This window comes from Sinohyriopsis cumingii, chromosome 13, assembly GCF_028554795.1.
Source record: "Sinohyriopsis cumingii isolate HCF-2022 chromosome 13, ASM2855479v2, whole genome shotgun sequence".
NCBI classification, from domain to species: Eukaryota; Metazoa; Mollusca; class Bivalvia; order Unionida; family Unionidae; genus Sinohyriopsis; species Sinohyriopsis cumingii.
In genome coordinates this window covers 79424487-79438526 of record NC_142973.1, presented here as the reverse complement: position 1 = coordinate 79438526, position 14040 = coordinate 79424487, and the positions used below count along the sequence as shown (strand labels likewise).

Here is a 14040-nt window from a genome sequence, read left to right as displayed (position 1 = left end):
CAGATGCAAGGAACAAATAGTTCTTAAAACCTATGGTAGGGGCGAAAGAGGTTCGGATAAACAAAGTTCTACTGTGTGTACAAATTAAACACTGTTTGCATCATGAATGACGCGAAGTTTCTCCTCAAACTACATACACATGTACATGTGTGTACAAAACTAACTTCAAAGATAAAGAAGTATGCATTGAAGGAACATAAAAATCAACAATAAAAAAGTATTGGTTTATAAACAAGTATGCTTCTGAATCATTCTCAGGTGTAGAGCAGTCAAACAAAGTTTTGTTTTCATCACAAATACACAAACACCTTCACATCTACACAAACACATTGACATCAATACACACATCAACACTGGTACAGTTTATAAATGCTACCATTATCTTGTAGAAGAAAACTATTCATTGATACATTGTATTTTAAAAACTGTCTTATATGCAAGAGTGTCGCTGTTGATTTTCTCTGTTTCAAAGAAGTGAAAGAAACATATTCTGCTAGAATCAAGCCGAAAATTTTCCTGCCCAAACATACTTCCTCAATAGCCTTGTAACAATAGTCAGAACAACGCGTTATTTTTATTGTTAGCTTCATATACAGCGTCTCGTATTCATCTTTCAGGTGGATGTTTGTATTTGACTTTTCATACTTTTGATAAACTCGCCCTCAGAAGAAAATAAATCAAGTTAACTGTGCTATTGGCACATGAATTCACATTCACTCAGAGTCTTCTTTTGACAATAGGCACACAATATGTCACTCAGACCTAGACCCACACTTTCAGGGATCGAATTCAATCTGCCCATCGTTGTCAGCGGCTCAGAATTTATAAATGTCCGTGTCCGATTTAGATCAAGATTTGAAGGGATCCAATTAGACCTAAGGTCCATAAAGCTGCCATTGCTGCCCATCGTTGTCAGCAGCTTAGAATTTACAAATGTCGGTGTCTTTTGCGGAGCAACATTTTCTGCCGAAGCTGTTGGACTGACAGCCATCTTCGTCCTGAGTCCTGCACAATAAAGATATGAATCTGTGTTGAAAACAATTAGTGTTTTCGTGGTTTAATTTCCAAGATGTGATCTGTTATGTGTATGTCTTTTTCTGATAACCCTCTGAATGATTTTAAACGAGCATTTATTCAGATAAAGTGTCACTAATTAGAACATCTAAAAAAATGTATTTAAATATTTAATGGAAAACGTGATTGATGGCCTTTTGATTAAATCGTATTTGAGAACAAATGTAATCATCGGAATTAAAAGATATAAAACAGTACGTCATATACTATTTATATGTGGTGCGTAAAATATCATTAAATACTGCCTATTTTTGCATGTGATAAACTTTACTATCGTTTACCTCTTAGTCCCGGAAGTATTCCAGAAATCTATAATGAATAACTGTTTCGTATTTGAAACCGCAAACGTAAAGACCTTTCTACACTAAATAGGCTACGATTGCATTTTCAGTGAAGTGTCTCATAGTATTCGAGACAATTAAATTCGTCTATCACAGGACGCCTCATAATTGTACTTGAAAGCACGTGTTATTGTCAAATAATTGTAACTGATCTGCACAGGAAAATATCAATGAAACTCGTTAGTGGTGCGGTAATTGACGTACCAGATTTTGTTCAATAAATGTATGCATTCACGTATGTAGAAAAGTAAGTGCTCTAATATCATCCGCAAACAAAACTTCTACATGGAGGTCCGTATGGAATGTAATATATTGTTTAAAGGACAAAATTTGCCTCCCACCCCCATTTTATAGGGAATAGCCGAACCAAAAGAAATCTGGTGGCGTCAGCCCTACGAGATTGTCTTTTTTTTTTGCCGTAGCTTTCTGAAGAATATATTATCTATTGTAAGAGCATGTTGAGGATCATAGCGGGTAAGAATAGGCAGAGTAAGATAAGATGAGAAAGGACTTGCAAAATTCGCACTAGGCCTTCGTGTTTGACGATTAACGTTTTATAGGTATAAGAATGCAGCTAGATTCCCTTAAATCTGTATACTGACATTCATCCAGTTGATGTTTATAACAAACATGTTAATACTAATTTATAGCTTACCTGGAAAAGATATAACCAAAAGCATCGCCCTCGGGAACAATATGCGCTGCATATTTCCAGATAATTGTATCACTCAGCTTATCGCTAGAATTGACTTACGAACAAGCTTCATCAAGTGTTGCGTTTTATTTTCATTGTAAACTGATCTGTCACCTAGGAAATACTTTACTTCGTTTGCTAAGCGGAAGTGAAGTGTCTGTGTGTGTGTGTGTGTGTGTGTGTGTGTGTGTGTTGACACTAGAGTACCTTACACTATATCAGTAGGAAACTTGTAGTAGTTCTGAATAACTGGTGAAGTATAAAATGATACAAAAATATTAAATTGTATATGTATATCTACATTTTTGTGTAACTTTTGGTGCGTGACTGTATCTATCATCTTTGTTTCACTTTTGCCACGTACATTGCATAGGATATATAAATAGCTATTGACAAGTTTCTAATAAACCTGTTTACGATTTTGAAATTGTTTATGGTTGGCTACTTAAGTCATGTGATTGGGTCACGTGTGATGTATTGTGAAGTGAAGGATTTAGTAGTAAGGTATGTCATGTGGTGTTATATTACGACATAGTCGTAACAGACTCTTGGAGATGCAACAAGGAGAGAATTGAGCAACTAATTAATTCTTAATTCGGATTCATTCCTAATTCTTATTTCATATCTTCTTTTGTTAACATTAATCTGTGCATTTGTTGAATGATGTGTTTAGGTAAATTTGACCCTCAAAAGATTTGTCATTTCATGTATGCTTCGATTATTGCGTCAAGTGACGTTAAGCTTTGAGTTAATCCTGTGCCAGATTTGTTGCAGAAACAGCATTTGGCAAACATCCAACTAATATTTTTCCCTTCTGTTACATTAACATCATAGCTAGTAAATTGTATTATTCAGTGTCAATACTTGCTATATATATCAACAAGCCTCTAATGTCAAGATGTTTAACAGGGTGTCAGCAAAAGTGCAAATGTAATCATCCCACATTAGTGACAGCTTTTAGAAGACAGCATTTACAGCAATTGGCATAACCTGGAAAATCCGTCAGGTTTAAAGCACAGACCATGTAATTTTCGAGAAGGGGTGGGGCTGCGATTTTCTGTCAAGCTGTGATATTTCCTTTTCTTTAACCTCATGATATTTTTGTTCTAAAACAAAACATGTAAATAATGTAATGGATATAACAATGTGTTATTTTGTTATAAATCACAGCAAGATACTTTTCAGCTTTATGAGAGGTGGAAATGAAACAGCATTCCGAGCCTCAGCCCCAGGAAATTAAATTGTTGGTCACTAACATAGTCGCTGTATACAACGGTACAAATCACGGCATGTTGGTATTAAGACTCTAATGGTCTTAAACTGAGTAATAAAAAGGTGTGAGAGCGAACAAGTTTTGTAAAATTTAATCAATGATTTTTTCCCATGTATAAAAAGCGAAAAATATATTTTTTTTAAAATTTACGGTATTGCGAAATAAGTCCCAAAAATTCCTAGAATTTCTAACACAAGTCCTAATATTTAACGTTAAGAATAATCTTAACTGATATTCCAAAATAAATCCAATGCTGGAGGTGTTGATGTGCCAGTGGTGACCTATGTCGTCATGATGTGCCAACAGTCGTTTGTTTAATCGCAATAATACAATCCAAGAATATATCTTTCTTTGAATTTCATTATCAATCCAAGTCTCTATTTCCAGGAATGTTACTTTGGAGCATTATGTATTTTCAGAGAAGAATAACTTGAATTAAATAATTTGAATAAATAAATTCCATCGCAAATTATATCCTACAACATATTAATAGAACTGATTCCGCTCAGCACGAATAAATAATTTCTTGAAAAACAAGGTTATATATCCCTCTAACTGGCCTCGGGTCAAATTTAAAATTTTTTAAAAGAAACAATTACCGAATAGAAAATTTCATTCTGGAAGGTTCAAAATGTTTACAAGATAAAATCATATTTATAATTAGAAAGTCTATTACTAAAATTATAATAAAGAACATGGTAAACACAATGCCTTTGACTCAAGCAAAGATAATAATTCTGATAGTTAACCCACATTCATAGAGAACAAAATTAGCCATGTATTAATTGTTTACAGAATAAAAAAAATAATGATTCGGGTCAGGTAGAAAATGAACTTGACTTTAGACAAGATCAACTCCAAGATACAACTATCCATAGCATACAATGAATACAAAAATCCTAACGAACAATGCAAATTAAATATACATAACATCCGAAATACCCATACCTCGGTACAGAATGTTTCGTGGTACCCATAACATCCGAAATATCCATACCTCGGTACAGAATGTTTCGTGGTACACATAACATCCGAAATACCCATACCTCGGTACAGAATGTTTCGTGGTACCCATAACATCCGAAATACCTATACCTCGGTACAGAATGTTTCGTGGTACCCATAACATCCAAAATACCCATACCTCGGTACAGAATGTTTCGTGGTACTCAGCTCTAACCTATATATATACGTGTGTATGTGTGTCGACTAATCTCAACTTAACATTTTCCTTAGACATTTTTAAGATTCCTTCTCTCTCCAGCCATAGATAATTGCTTCTGATTATAACAGTTGAATTATCCATTCCTGGTTGTTTCTTTTCCTTTTGACAAAAATATTTATATTCCCGGTTAGATCGACAAAAATGTTTCATTTTTGTTTACTTATAGTCTCAAAATGAGACGGAAAAGATTTTGCGGGTTTTGGGCGTTCACGCGAGTCTGCCACGAATCGGAAAGAAACGGGCCGTTTATTATCAGCATATATTGACCAAACCTCATGCGCATTAAAGAGGAAATCATCATGAATATCTCTCTCTCTCTCTCTCAACCGCTCCGGTGGCCTAGTGGTTAGAGCGTCCTCCCCGGATGCGGGAGGTCGTGGGTTCGATCCCCGGCAGAGTCATACCAAAAATGGTACCAACAGCTGCCTCGCTTGGCGCTCAGTATTAAGAGGTTAGTTTTAGGACTGGTCGGCCTGGTGTCAGGATAATGTGACTGGGTGGGACATCATACTACATGTCTGCGGCATGATGCCCCAGTGCTAGACATCACTATAAACTGCCACCTTGCAGACATCTTAGCGATATGACTGCATTTTTTTAAAGCTACGTTAAAAATTCAAATCTCTCTCTCTCTCTCCCTCTCTCTCTCTCTCTCTGTCTCTCTCTGACATTTCCATTCGCAAATTAAATATTTATTTTCTGCTTACACCCTACGGCGAACAATATTTCTGCTCTGACTTCAGTTTGCTGAATGAACTTGCTAGTTGTTGCTATAACTGAACCTCTTGGTGCAAGTATATGCATAAATAATGATATGACTGAACCTCTTGGTACATCAATGTGCATAATCACTGATATAACTGAACCTCTTGGTACATCTTTGTGCCTAATTACTGGTATAACTGAACCTCTTGGTACATCTATGTGCATAAATAATGATATGACTGAACCTCTTGGTACATCTATGTGCCTAATTACAGATATAACTGAACCTCTTGGTACATCTTTGTGCCTAATTACTGGTATAACTGAATCTCTTGGTACATCTATGTGCATAATTACTGATATAACTGAACCTCTTGGTACATCTTTGTGCCTAATTACTGGTATAACTGAATCTCTTGGTACATCTATGTGCATAATTACTGATATAACTGAACCTCTTGGTACATCTTTGTGCCTAATTACTGGTATAACTGAACCGCTTGGTACATCTATGTGCATACATAATGATATCACTGAACCTCTTGGTACATCTATGTGCCTAATTACTGGTATAACTGAACCTCTTCGTACATCTTTGTGCCTAATTACTGGTATAACTGAACCTCTTGGTACATCTATGTGCATACATAATGATATGACTGAACCTCTTGGTACATCTATGTGCCTAATTACTGGTATAACTGAACCTCTTCGTACATCTTTGTGCCTAATTACTGGTATAACTGAACCTCTTGGTACATCTTCGTGCCTAATTACTGGTATAACTGAACCTCTTGGTACATCTATGTGCCTAATTACTGGTATAACTAAACGTCTTTGGGGCTTTTTTTTTTTGTTGATAAGTTAAACACCTACATTTTACACCAGCTATATAACAATGCAAGGACGAAATACATGTTTGCGCAGATGAATGTTTCCAGCTCAATTTCTCTGCACATATTAAAGTTCTCTACACATATTCAGCTTTACGCATATTTCTCATGTAACATAGTGCCAGTATTAAGACACGTTTTACTTATACTTTTGTGAACTTATCTTAAATGTAACTTACCTGTGATAGATATGAACAAAAGCAACCCCATCCAACGGAAAGCTGATAAAGTAGTTTTGTATGTGTCCATTACCCCTCGCCCTGTGCCTCTAATTGATAAAGTTATGGGCAGTGGTCACAACTGTATAATACTTACCTTGCCTACGGCGACATATGAGGTGACAAGGATATGTATAAAATTGTGCACGTGTGCTTTGAACAAAAATTAAGGTGCACACATGTATTAAACCAGCTTAGAGTCATAATAGATTTCTAATAATAATAAGCAAAGTTGGAGAAAACAAGGTAAAAATAAAAGACTGATACACTATTTCCACTCAGGGTGTGTATGTTTAGAAAAAAAATTAATCAAATCATCTACTTCATTTCTTCAAACTGTGTGTGTGTGTGTGTGTGTGATTTGGATTTTTAACGTAGCTTTAACAATTGTTCATTCATATCGTTACTATGTCTGCAGTGTGGCAGTTTATAGTGATGTCTAGCACTGTGGCATCATGCTGCAGACATACAGCATGATGTCCCACCCAGTCACATTATCCTGACACCAGGCCGAGCAGTCTTAACACTAACCTCTTAATGCTGAACGCCAAGGGAGGCAGCTATTAGTACTATTTTTGAATGTCTTTGGTATGACTCGGCCGGGGATCGAACCCACGACCTCCTGCATCCGAGGCGGACGCTCTAACCACTCGATCACCATAGCTGTCTCAAACTATCTGATGACAAGCCGGGAAAAGACATTATTTTATAAACTGTAAAAAGTGACATTATGATCAAATAGCTGCACATAGGAAACTTTTAATTAAATAAATCAGTAAAGTTTGACAGTTTTCCTTACACTCGAAAACTAATGATTTGGGTCACAATGGGCACTTTTATGGTCCACATTGTGCAAAATGTATAAATGTATGTGCAGGAGGTGCTTATAGTGGTCAGTAGTGTTGCGATAAGAACACACACACACACACACACACACACACACTTGACCAAAGCGAGTAAAATTATATTTCTATGCATATGGTTCACATATTAACCAAATATGCCAAACATTGCTTTATGTGAATCAAGCACCTATAGTGTCCCCCAAAACTAGATGTGCTGAAGAGAAAGAGCCTATAGTGATCGAAAGTTAAAGGGCATGGATAAAAAAACACACACAAACAGAGCAAAGGGCAACAGACAAACATATATACTTTCGGTTCAAGAAGCTTATGACACACATCCCGTGGAGGCGAAAAACCCTTGTCGTTACAAAGAAGCACCAAGCCTAGCATACGAACATCAGTATTGTAATAAATAAAGAGTATGCGCTTTTTGTTATAGCGCCCCGTTTTAAGGAATTCTTAGATTTGTGCGATTACTTGTGTGATTATTGGAATTCGGCGCAATGGAAATATAACTAGCCCGAAATAATCAGCCAATTATTAGGAGCAAACGTCACGGAGTGAAGTGTTAGTGAGTTTCCGTGATGCCATGGTTCACTGGTAGTTGAATTCAGGCCAAAACCGAATGAATGTCCCTGTCGTAAGATAGTCCATATTAAAATCTAGTGGTGTACATTGGTGGTGTGACTGCAGGGGCAGTACTTACTGTATGAAACCGGTAAATTACACAAAGGAATAAATAAGAAGGGACTTGGCAGATACCGTTTATGTCGCCATGTGGGCAAATGTGGTGTAGTTATATTGGCGAAATGTGCATGGAAACCATACATTGACTGGCCTAAGGTGGCGGAGTTAAAATAGTTCCCAGGGTTAGGGGATACTCGTATATTTTCTAAGCCGTGAACGGTTAGCGGTACGGAAACATGATGAAGATAAAACATGCAGATGTGCGGTTGATAGATATTTGGCAGTTTGTTTTATCTGTGGTCTTGCATTAATCAGAGCAAAATTTAGGTATAGAATTGACACGTCGGGCTTTCTATTGGGCATAGAGTTCATTTCCCAATTTACTGACTAGATCGAAGGACAGAAAGAAAGACATCATTCTGGTCTCCTTTAAGCGGCCGTGTCACTCTTACGATGTAGGTGTTACATCGCAAGTATTAGCGAACAAGTACTGGGATTGAACTAGAAGAAAGGAAGTCACGCTCTAAGTCTGCAGTACAGAATTCGTGACTAACCTGTGAGAGCGGACGTATAAACAGTGGCCCCTATTCCGGGAAACGTTTGCTTTGCCCATAATAGGGTATGATTTACACACTTCAAATAACCACTAATAACCTTTATTCTATTTCCTATGATACTTTGCCTCGTTAAAAATTGCTTAGTGCGCAACTTAGACCCAGACCTAGTTTTAGTCGATGTCTGAAAATGCCGGCGCAAGAAAGCCTCTACTGAAGATTTGTTTTCCAAGATACAGTTGTTGTTTTACAATGATACAGCTGTAACACTGATAGACTTTCTTATGTTACCTTGGTTGAATTACATAATATCAAAATTCTAACAATCATTTTCTTTATTAGACGATTATATTTATTACACAAATTTATATTTCATTTCTGAAAATCACACTTTCTCAAAATTCATCAAAGCAATTACATTTTAGAATTCTCAAGAAGTTATATCGTAATAGTATGATGACTATTTTTTTTCTTGCATTATTCGTTACAAATAAAGAAACAAACTACATCCTCTAAGCTGGACTATAAAGCGTGGATTGCTTTTCCACTACTTTTCACGTAGTCATGTGCTGACTGACACAATTAGTATAAAGCAAGTTTCGTTTGCTTCGACTTTGCAGTCTTTTTCTCCTCCACTACACTTTCATGAATGTAGTCCTCCTCCTTCTCCTGTCGTTCTACTTCTACCTTATAACGTTACCTAGGGTGTATATAATTGTTTTTCTTAGTTAAGTGATTGAACTAGCGTTTATCCCGTCGTAGATTGCTTGCGGCGAGAGACAAAAAGCAGGGTATGCACGGGTATTTCACCCTTACTAATACACATTCGATTGTAGATTTAAGGCTGCACGGCCCAAGGTAGAAGAGGCCAAGTTAAGAAAGATCAAATAGAAAAGTACCAAGCGGCTACGGAGTAATAAATTAAAATATGTTTTCTGCACTATATCTGTCAAATTCTGTCCAGTTATCTAAGTTGGGCATTCTTTATCGTATACATTATGTATAACTACATGCTTTGAGTGTGATCATTGTACACATTCGTAATTTAACTTATAAACAATTTCAGAATATAGTATACGATGTGTACATACTGTTCCCAAAACATTTTACACATTAATGGATTCAAGTTACCCTATGAATATTTTTGTGATATTGTTTATGTTCGCGCAAGTTTGTCTGCATATTTTAGATGGCGAGCCAAATAGAACATTTTATTAATTACATCATGTTTGTATATTTTAGATGGCGTGACAAATAGAATGTTTGTATATTTTAGACAGCGTGCCAAATAAACATTTTATTAATTATATTAAGTTCTTGTCGAATTTGTTTTTTTTGTACTAAAATGAAAGCCCTTCGGTTATTTTGCCTTTGTTGGCCCTAAGAAAGACATTTTATGCTGTGAAGGCAGAACTGGATGGAATCTTTCTGGAAATTATTTTCGGAGTCTTGTGCGATCGTGCATCGTCTACAGTTAGAGGAGGTTGATTAGGTAGTAGTCCTAGTTGATGTTGTGAGTTTTCTCCAATTAGTTTGTGATCGTGTCCGTTATCTCGGTCAAATAATAACTTCAGAAAAACTCCACTCCCATTTTTCTGAATTTTTTTCCGCTTTCCTCCATTGGTTTCAAGACAATTTCCCCCAGTTCTATTGGAAATTTCTATATGATCCCTGCGTCTGTAATATACTGGTGTGCTGCGGCATGGCTGTGATATAAGTCGTTTAATCACAGTTTAATGAATAAGTTATAAACTTGTTGCTACAATGCGGAGGTTGGCCTTTCGGTTAAGTCTTAGTGTCGTTTTGATTAGTTGTGGCTGATTTTTCTGTACGTCATCTTTCTCCGCCTGCATTGCTGTCTCTTCCAGTTTCTCCCGATGCGAAACGAGGTATACGTTGTCAACACTTGTTATTGTTCATCCCCTCTCTTCCCACCTGTACTGCTTGGTTTGCCGTGTTTGACCTTTCCCCTCTGCCTAATGGATGGCGCAGACTGAATGAATACCTTTTAATGTGTGTCAATCAATTGGAATGAATGTGTGTGGCAAGGCTGGTTTACTGATTTTGAATTATAAATATTATCGGCATTCGACGTCTAGTTAAAAATGTAAACGCGACGCAATATTTAATTAGTTATTGTTTATAAATGTCCGGTATAGTACAACGAGAAAAGGTGGTCTGGATAAGAATAATCAGACACTTTGGAAGGGCTTCGAATGGTCCAAAGGTAAATTTCGATTTTAGCAATGCCAACTATGAATTTAGTGTCGCCTCGAATATAAATAATTTTGAAACAATTCCATGCCAATGGCTATTTTAAGTAATGATTAGAGAGAGTATGGTTATGGTTAGTAAGGGGGCGGGGGTACAGGTGAAGGATATCTTACATTAATAGATTACACCCAATAATATTCAAGGAGTGGAGTTTGTATTGGTTTAATCTCATTTTGGTATTTCTCCCTCTCTCTCTCTCTCTCTCTCTCTCGCTCTCTCGCAACTTGTGCTAATGATGATTATTTCAAGTTGTGCTGTTTATATGGTATTTTGAAAACAAACAATTTATATCTACTTAATTCTTGACGATATGATAGCGAGAACAAAATTCGATAAAGAGTCATATATATGATATGTATTTATGTAATTCAGATTACTTCCGTTATGCAACGTACATCTGTATTTTCCAGTTAAACTATCATGATCCCATACCATGTAGTTGTTAACTTTGTCAGTAATCTCCTTTTACAAGTGTAACATAGGCAAGCAGCAGAGAGGCTGAACAGACTCTAATTGAAATTTCTCAAAACTATTACTCGGAGGCTTCCTACATGGATTTATTCCGTGGAGAGCTTATTTAGCCAATCGGAAGCTTCTAATAAATTAACTATTTGGATAAGATCCGGAGTCACGCCTCTCTGCTGCTCCACTATTTTAATCAGATTTTTGTTAGAGAATTAGCCGAAGATTTTGTCATGACCGATTTGATAAATTTTTTTATTAATAATTAAAATTATTGATATATTAATAATAATGGATGTTGGAGAAGCACATGCTACGCGATTAGCACGAGAGCGACTAGAAGCAATAAAAAATATCTTCCACTGAGAGAATCAGTTAAAAGAAAAATACGAGCAGTTGAAGATGCAAAGCAAGGTTTTGAAGAGTCGACTGAATTATTATTCAAACCAATAACTAAGGCTACCGAAAAAGTTGCTGAGACTACTGAGCGAGTTCTATTAGGAGATATTGTAGATCCTGAGGAGAGGCAAAAAGGTATTCTTCCGGTATTGAAACAAACCGCGTTGCAAACTGAAAAGATAGCAAGAAGGACTAAACAAACAAAAAAGATTCTAAGAGATCTTCCGGCTGAGATAGTTGCTGCTCAACCTATTGCTGCTCAACCTATGGCTGTAGCTGAAGAAACCCCCGAAGATGATGAAACAGAATCTGCTGCAGCCAGAAGTAGAGCTGAGATAACCGAAAAATTTCTCGAAGATGCTAAAAGTCGTATCGAAAATTTGAAAATAGGTCATTTAATTCCTATTGCCGTGCTTGGTTGTTATAATCGAGGGGAATTTTTGAAGCCTGAATATGTCAAAGAACATGTGGCTCAAGATACAAATCGGAGACCCAACAACTGAAGAAGATGCAGCAACAAAAAAGTATGTCGACGACGTAAATGTTAAGTTAGTTACATTACGTACCGAGTATGATGTTCATATAACCGCGTTTACAAATGTTAGAAGAAATTTTTCAAGATTAAATAGAGTCGCTGAGGAGTTCTTTGGAGACACCCTTCTAGCTGGTATAAAACTCACAGAAATCAGAACAAGTATTAGTGCAATTAGAAAAGCCGTTGAAGATATTGATTTTCTAAAGATCTCCACGGAAAGTTTAATCGCACTAACCGCAGGTATTACCAATATAGTTCACGTAGTATCATCTTCGTCTGCAACGTGGACAAAAACAGACAATACCATAAAATATACCCCAACAATTACAGGTATATATAGATTATCCGTGATTAGTTCCGTAGAATTTAAAATAATCGCATCCGGAGTAATCAGTGAATCCTTTTATCCGGTAACTGTTGAATTACCCAAAGATACTGAAAAAGTGTTTACGTTACAACCAACTGACGATGATTTATCCAGAGCATCTTATTCATACACGTTAGAATTTGTTGCTAAAACATCCTGATCATTTAAATCATGATAAAAATATAATGATCACTTGCGACGGTGCATCCCAATACAGGTATAATCAAGCCCGTGAGTGGCAAATTAAATTAAAAGAAATCATTGACGTGTACACGTCGAGGATAAAAAGTATCAGCGGCGATTAGTTATCGCTGATGTGCTTGTCTATTCGGTATCAGCGGTTGTTGTTGCTGCAGGTGTTATATTGTCCGCGGTAACAATGCTAGCTCCGGTTGCCGTTACAATCTGCATTTCAGCAACAACAACAATCGCTGACTTTTTTAATATAATCACGAAAAAAATATGTACCTGTACGGTAGAAAAATTATCCGATTACGTGATAAAATTACACACAACAAAAGCTGCCTACTCAAAATTATCGCTGTTGCTATCGAGAAGCCTCAACGATGGAATTATATCTGATGTTGAATTTTTAGAGATGGTCACCGTGTATAATTCCGCTAGTAATAAAGATATAAATGACAATAATGACCAAATTTCTCCAGCAGATAGTCACGAATACGGTTCCGCACAAAACGACAATGATCTCGGCAAGCTCGCCTAAGCCGGAATTTAGTATTAATTTTCCAATCGCGATTCCTATAAACGAAATTGCGTTATCACAATTACGCGTATATAACAGCTGGCCCAATGTTAGATCAAAATCATTTGGATCATTAATGTCGAATAACTCAATTGTGTTTACGAACAAAAAAAAACAGACGGAACACCTGACTGGACCGTCGTTGGATTACCAACAGGTAGTTATCAAGTCGAAGAAAATAATAATGAATTATTACTTAGAATAAAAAACATTACCGGAGAAAAAGAACCGGGAATAAAAATATCAGCTCACGAACCAACATTATCTTCAATTATTGAAATAACATCACCTAATTACGCCGTAGATATTTATCAATCGTCGATTAGAACGGTCCTAGGATGGCCTGAAATTCAACCACCAACACCACCGGCGCCACTAGAACCTATAAAATCTATTATATCACAGGTTACCTTATCATGAAATTAATCCAGAATATAAGCAATATTTACTTGAAATGAGAGATGCGATCTTAAGCAGTGATTTTACTATCAGCACAAAAGATGATATGAGTTGGAGTTTTTATAACGGAATAATTTCCCCAGGAGAAAGGCTATATATTGAACTGGATGATATTATAAGATATTTTAAATACATTAATCAGGAGCACCAAAAACAACTACAGCTACTACGACAGTATTTTCAGGATTGTGTCTTTAATGTATCAAGTTCATGTGACGAGATTATTAAACGCGCAGAAATATTAAATCAGCTCGCGTCTGACATGGAATATC

The 14040-nt window shown here is 36.4% G+C and overlaps 1 protein-coding gene across 2 annotated transcripts; it reads right to left on the bottom strand.

The window, feature by feature from the left end:
* Positions 1–210: 210 nt before the first annotated feature.
* Positions 211–6506, bottom strand: LOC149785876 (uncharacterized). Of its 2 annotated transcripts, none has more exons than XR_016413536.1 (2): positions 2071–2217; positions 211–1005 (listed from the first exon to the last, which is right to left on the bottom strand). XR_016413536.1 is itself a non-coding variant. In XM_089931252.1 (2 exons), the coding sequence occupies exons 1-2, from the start codon at positions 6452–6454 to the stop codon at positions 692–694; spliced, it is 384 nt and encodes a 127-aa protein (XP_089787378.1). In that variant the 5' UTR covers positions 6455–6506; the 3' UTR covers positions 211–691. The 2 variants fall into 2 exon arrangements, 1 of the variants encoding a protein (XP_089787378.1); XM_089931252.1 differs by lacking the exon at positions 2071–2217 and adding an exon at positions 6385–6506.
* Positions 6507–14040: the final 7534 nt, after the last annotated feature.